Source organism: Crinia signifera, chromosome 8 (assembly GCF_055691185.1).
Source record: "Crinia signifera chromosome 8, ASM5569118v1, whole genome shotgun sequence".
Classification (NCBI taxonomy): domain Eukaryota; kingdom Metazoa; phylum Chordata; class Amphibia; order Anura; family Myobatrachidae; genus Crinia; species Crinia signifera.
This window is the reverse complement of record NC_139224.1, coordinates 100,723,613-100,730,375: the sequence shown is the minus strand read 5'-3', so window position 1 is coordinate 100,730,375 and position 6,763 is coordinate 100,723,613. Positions and strand designations below refer to the sequence as shown.

General features: G+C 40.1%; 1 protein-coding gene across 5 annotated transcripts in view; it reads right to left on the bottom strand.

Moving 5' to 3' along the window:
• DENND1B (DENN domain containing 1B) overlaps window positions 1–6,763 on the bottom strand; it is a 214,830-nt gene that overhangs the window by 34,018 nt on the left and 174,049 nt on the right. For all 5 annotated transcript variants that reach the window (XM_083156880.1, XM_083156883.1, XM_083156878.1 and 2 more), the window contains one exon: window positions 6,267–6,368. In XM_083156880.1, the coding sequence (XP_083013006.1) occupies window positions 6,267–6,368 (102 nt within the window). The remainder of the gene's footprint in view (window positions 1–6,266; window positions 6,369–6,763) is intronic.

Sequence of the window (6,763 nt, the reverse complement as noted above, 5' to 3'; positions counted from 1 at the left end):
CTTCCCTACAGAGCTCTTTCCTCACTTTATCTCCAGTTAAACCATTATTTGGTCGCTATTAGGGGATGCAGTTAGACTCCCAGCAGTCGGAATTCCATTTGCCGACAGAACACTGGCTGGAACTTCTTAATGGATCAGGATGCTGACATTCGTTTGAGTCCTGACAGCTGGCATCCCAAATGTAAGTTTGCTGAGGTGGGGCAGGTTAGGGTCAGACCTGCAAAGGTAGGGGGTTTGCTTTAGGCAGTAGTGGGGGGATTTATGGTTCAGCTGCCTGGGGAGGAGGTGTTGGTGGGTGGGGATTACCTGCAGGGAGGGGTAGGTTTAGGCACTTACAAGGTTAGGTTTAGGCTGCAAGCAGGGAAGCAAAAGACAAATGACTGAATGGACCACAAGGGTGGAAACAGACTAGGACCCTAGCACTGTTGCAACCAAGAAGAAGGTATATATATTTACTGGTGTTCGTATTTGACATTTGATCCAAACTCAGCTGCTGCATATGTAAGAGAGTTCACCCAAAAAACTTGCAGAGGTAAAAATCCAAAAATCCCCACAAAAAAACAAAAAAAAACTGCACTGGCGAGTTTGAGTAATATCATTAATTGTACCTTTCACGTCTTTCATGAGGACACATATTTTTAGGATGAATTATATATGTTTCTTTTTAATTGTTTGATAAATAATTTACATTTTACAACCAATGTGTCTTGTGTCCTTATGAAAGGTGTGAAAGGTACAAATTAATTCTATTACCCACACCCACCAGCGCAGTTTATTTTTTGCGCTGAAGGTTAAGCGGGTAGATGAAGAGGGTTAAGTCACCTATGGGATACTCCGTATAGGGATGCTGGGGTCGGTCTTTTGACTGCCGGGATATTGTACAGTATGTATTCCACTATAAGGGCACCCACACAACCACAAATTTGGGTGTTACTTACCTATAGTAATGTGCCCCTGATATAGCAACATTGGCACAAAATCAACTATTGCGGCCATACAAAGTATTGAATGGGACACATTTTGCATTGTAGTTGCATTTTTCATGCTGCAATTTAAGCATCTGCATTGGCGCAATGCACTGTAACATGCAGTCTGTTTCATCTTTCCAAAGAGATAGTTTTTTGGCATAAAAGGCTTTAAATATGCATGTTATTATTGGATTAAGTTCTTTATACAGTACCTACATGTGGTATTTACCCATATTCCTACAGTTATAAAAGTTGGAGTTAGGTTTATTCCATTGTTCATGTCCATGAAATTCTGCCCATATCGCCAAAATCTGACTATTCTTTTCTGAACAGGTTTTTAAAGCACATAGGAATACAATTAGGAAATAAACTTATTTTTAGATGCAAGACGGGAAGTTTTTCTTTTTATTGTTATTTAGATTTTTTTTGTTCTGAACCTTCTTTGACTGATTTATATTTGCAATCTGAAATACTTTAGTGTGAGCGGAAATGCTACTGGCTGACAGCGTCTGTAACAGCCCGTAAATCTGAAATATTAAGTGCGAATTCTGGAAGGCAGCCATTAGGAAGATTGTAGTATTGGACGCAGCAGGGGCATCCGCGTGGAGAAGGGACTTCTAATGGGGGACAAGTGTGACCTTTAACCTCCGCAGGGATCAGCACTATCTAGATTAGTAATCAGTATCACATGCTTCCAATATCTCAGAGCCCGGAGCCCTTCCTAAGACTAGAGACAGGTAACGGCAGTGACATGTTTAATAGGCTCAGCGGAGCTGACTGACACCTCTCTTAACAATTAAGCTCAGACAAGCCATTTAGCAATAAATGTTACACGTTTGATGTTCTGGTAATAACATGGCATGTGTGCAGAGTTCCACTTTGTGCGATTGATGAATTCACACAAAATAACACACAAAATGTCACGCTGTGCTAGAATACAAGATTACATTAAAGTTGTCATGCTAGTATTCGGAAACCGTTACAGGTTCTGTGAATGGAACACCAACAAGAACAAACACACATTTAAACATATTAGGCTACATGACAAATAAAAAGTATTGTATGAGTCTATTAAAGTTCCACTTCTGGACTTACCAGTCATTAAAACTTATCTAGATGTTATGGAATGATATTCCACATGCTACCAAAGAGCGATAAGAATTGGGCATTAGTTTGCTTTGTTCATTTTTTAAAAATAAAAGATTTTTTAATAGTAATAATAATAAAGTAAAACATTCAGTGTATTCATTTACAGTATAAGCCACAACTGTTGCGAACACTGAAACAATTGTCAGATGATTTAGGACAGATGTAAATCGAGTGAAGGAACGGAAATAATATGTGACACTGCTGTCACTGACTGCCTGCAGCATCTAATTAAAATGTCCAGAGCTGTTGTATCCGTAATTGAATGAGATAGATTCACAGGTGGAGAGGGAAACTGTCCTAATAATTAGTGTTTTACCTGCAAGGAGGTAGATACTAATTACAGTATGTGTGGGAGAGAACCGATCTGGATTAACATAAACTCCAGATGCAGAGAAAGTGAATAATGAATTCGGTTTTAATATACTTGCTTTTGCAATGTGACAAATTAGACTAAATTGGAAAGTTAGGAAGAACAATGACAAATATAATGCTATATTTAAAAGGGCTTTTGAGTGAAATGAAAGCAAAGATCCATAAAGGTGCCTATGCACGCTCTGATCCCGGCGGTGCGATGTGTGCTTTGAGGTGCGTGCTCCCGCGGCATCTCATCGCATCGCATTGCATGCACAAGGCATGCAATGCAATGCGATGCAATGGATGCTATTTTTGCCCAGAACGCACACCAGGATCGGAGCGTGTATGGGCACCTTTACTCCTGATGAAGTTGCATTGGATGTTACAAGGCACTATAGTTCAAGCACCAGAATACAGGATAAAGTTGCATGCACTGTTAAGTTATACTCAAGTATTGCATGAAAAAGTGTAAAATGCAGTGGTTCGCACTGACATGTACTTTTACAAGTGTATTCCTATTGCTAGGTGGTAAAAAGCCTTTGCGATTTAAGTGTAATCTAAAAAAAAAAGAATTAAACACACAATATTGCACCAAACTGGAGCTCCCATAATAACTGCCAAAATGGCTGACAATACCAAAGGGCAATGGATGCCTGACTGGCTCCCGTGACTGCACAGCTGGGTATAATATTGTTTACAGAACTTACTCATCATCATCCAAATATTTGATTTATGTTGAGAATTACTATGTAACCACCGGCGACATCATTTTTCATCTAACACAATAGACCTTACAGAGGCAGCCGGGGTTGCATCAAATTTACTGAAAGACTGGAAACAAAGCACATTTGCAGGCCTTCATTATAGTCTCAGTATGTTTCACTAGGTGTGGATACATATATCAGACTCTCACAAACGGGGAAGGTGTCGCCTCTGGTTTTCTCGCTGGTTTTCAGCAGAGTCATCTGCTTTCAGTTTCCCCTGCAGCATATCACCATCTCGGAAAGCTTCAGAAAAGCAGTGACTGAGATGTGGTATGCAGCTAATAGCACAGTGCCTGGATTAGGCCAGAGAGACAGTGTGCTTCACACAAGGCTTAGTGAGCTGGAGGTTATTTTTAACAAAAACCTTAAGGGGAAAATATACTCTAATTTTCTTTACATTGTCAGTAATATACAGGGTCCTAAACCATGTGTAGAAAAATGCAGATTATTATTTATGAATAGTGGGAACGGCTAAATTGCGTGTCTATCAGCAGAAACAGCCTCTATGAGGGAAAACATTACAACAGCTGTTTTTGCATTAGGCAGCGGCTTCATGACCAAAGCGTTGCTACTATGCAGGTGCAGTATACTGTGTATGAGATATTGGGTAACAATACTATACTATGGAGGTGCAGGGTATTGTGTATGAGACATTGCTATAATTATCAGATATTATTACTACAATGTAGGTGCGACATACTGTGTTAGAGACATTGGTATCATCAGTGTCAGACTGGGACATGAAGGTCCCACCGGTAGGGGCCCATGCTTAAAAGACTTGGCCAATCATTATAAAGAACATATCCTGCAGACAACATGGATACTATAGCTGGGCCCCTATAAATATGTTAACGCAACTACCAAATTTAATTGGCAGGGACATTTTAACAGAGGAAAGTGCCTGGGTGCAGACTCCACAGAGTAGGCTCTAGCATTGTGAGTCTATTACCTATGAGCAGGTTGCCAGAAACATGGTGCACTAATTTCACTACTGTGCAGTTTGAAAACTGACAATACAGGAGGGCTCAGGGCCAGCTGGGAATACATCTGTAGCGCTATGGGCCAGTCTGGGTATCATTACCAGATAATGTGTATGAGACATGGGTATCAATACCAGACAGTACTGCTGTAAGTGCAGTTCTGTATACAGATATAAATACTGCTATTTAGACACATGATATGTGTATTAGACAATGCATACTTGCCTACTTTTGATAAGTGGTTTCCGGGAGATTATAGTTGGTAGTAGAATTTTGCACAGCGCCCCATTGAGGGGGCATGTCATGCTCCACCCAATGGGCGTGTCTAGTTCCATATATGGAGAGATTGTGAAAAGAGATTGTGAACGTGGCACCTAGAATCGTGGGTGTGTACTGCTACATCTGAGAGGAATCTTTTTAAATGACTTACAGTATATCCAAATGTAGATGAGCCCCAAAGCAGTTAGTAAGAGCTACTATACTTGGTAAAGTACTGGGAAATTGTCTCTCGTTCCTTTTCCCCCAAAAACAGTAACAGTGTAATGTGGGCTAGGTGAAATGAGGGAGATTTCTAGACTAATGAGGGAGAGAGGGAGATTGCTGCTATTTCAGGGAGTCTCCTGCAGAATGCAGGAGTGTAGGCAACTATGAGACAATGGCATCATTACTACTGTGTATCCACAGGATCCTGTATATTAGATATTGGTAACATTACTAGGCAGTATTACTATTATGTAGGTGCAGGATCCTATTTATTAGACACTGGTATCATTACCAGAATATGAGGGAAATTTATGAAACCATGAGAAATAAAGTACCATAAAGTACCAACCAAAAAGTAGAAAGTACCAACCAATCAGCTTCTGTCATGTTATAGGCTATGTTTGAAAAATCACAGAAGCTTATTTATTTATTTACAGTTTCTTATATAGCGCAGCAGATTCCGTTGTGCTTTACAAGCTTATTGGTTGGTATATTGGGGGTCTATTTACTAAGCCTTGAAGAGATAAACAATGGAGAGTGAGATAAAGTACCAGCCAATTGGCTCCTAACTGCGCTGTTAGACTGTGTTTGAAAAATAATAAAGTAGCAGCACTTAATACACCAAACAGGGGTATGACCAGTGGTGGTTTTTACCTATGGGCTGCAGGACTAAGCCCCCTCAGGTAAAAACCGCCACCTCCTCAATGTTAGTGAAGCCACTGGCTTTACTGTGACTGGAAGTGACTTCTTATTGACGCATGACAGGCAGAGATCTGGGTGCCTATAGCAAGCCACTCTCTATCTTGTCGTGCAGCCCTAGCCAGCTTCTGTGGGCTGCTGACGACACAGCCCATAGAAGCCAGGCTTTTGTTCATGCACAGTACTGCTACTGATACTATTCATGCGCTGGGCCCGCCACCTAGCAACTGTATTGTATAGGCGCCTTGTCTTTGGCAGCAGTGATAGACAAGGGCCAGCCAGACACGGCAGGGAGCAGCGTGGCCAGCGGTAGCTCACTCCAACTCACAGGTAGGAGCCAACACTAGGTATGACCCACAGATAAGTCATCACATATTAATGTGCATTATGGTCTTTAAACATTGGTATACAGTATATTGATTAAATCTGATCATATAAAAGCCTTCATATAGACCACAATACATACACATTGCATGGATATGCTTCAGCTGGTATTGGATCCCACATACTGTACAGTATTGCCACAATAGTAGAGGACTTGCATGCTGGAAATTTGTTGTTTATGTGTAGGCTTTCATCGGAACTGATTTAATCAATATGTACCATAGAATAGGTAGCATGATGTAGAATTGTAGCCAAAATACATCTGATAATTCAGATATTTAGTTCAGTATCACATGTTGATAATGTTAATATATATGAATGTCCAAAGGTGTATCATAGGTATTGCACAAATAAAATAATAATAATTAAAGTAAATCTTCCCATTGTAAATATAATTATAAGTGCATAACAATACAGTCTTCACTATAAAACATGTAAGTGGCATGTGTTTTTACTAAAAAAAAAAAAAAAAAAAACACACTCACCACATCGCTGGGTAGTGCTGATAAGTCATTGAAAGGAGTTTCCAATGAGTTGGTGTCCACATTAAGCAAAACCACATCATCCAGATAGCGGCTTCTCACCCTCTGAAAATAGGAAAGTTGCATCAACGGATGACGACATTGACAGAGATGGCATCAAAATACAGATTTACGCAAGTCTGTAAGCAGTAAGCTGGGAGGTGCCATGTTAAACTGCCAAAGCCAACTTAAATGAAAAATTGTTGTGGTGGCAAAAACAAATTAACATGACACAAAAGATGGCACAGTTATAAGAAAAATATTAATCTTTGGCCAGCAGTCTTCCTTCCTATTCTCACATCAGTTGGCTCAGTACGCCATTTATAGATGGAAATAGTTTTTTGAGTGGTGAAATGGAAAGCTGAGATTTCCAATCTTCTTTGAATCACTCTTCCCGTATTACTGAATCAGTAATCAGGAGAACCGCTGGGGAAATCTGATATTTCGTCATAGTAACTCCT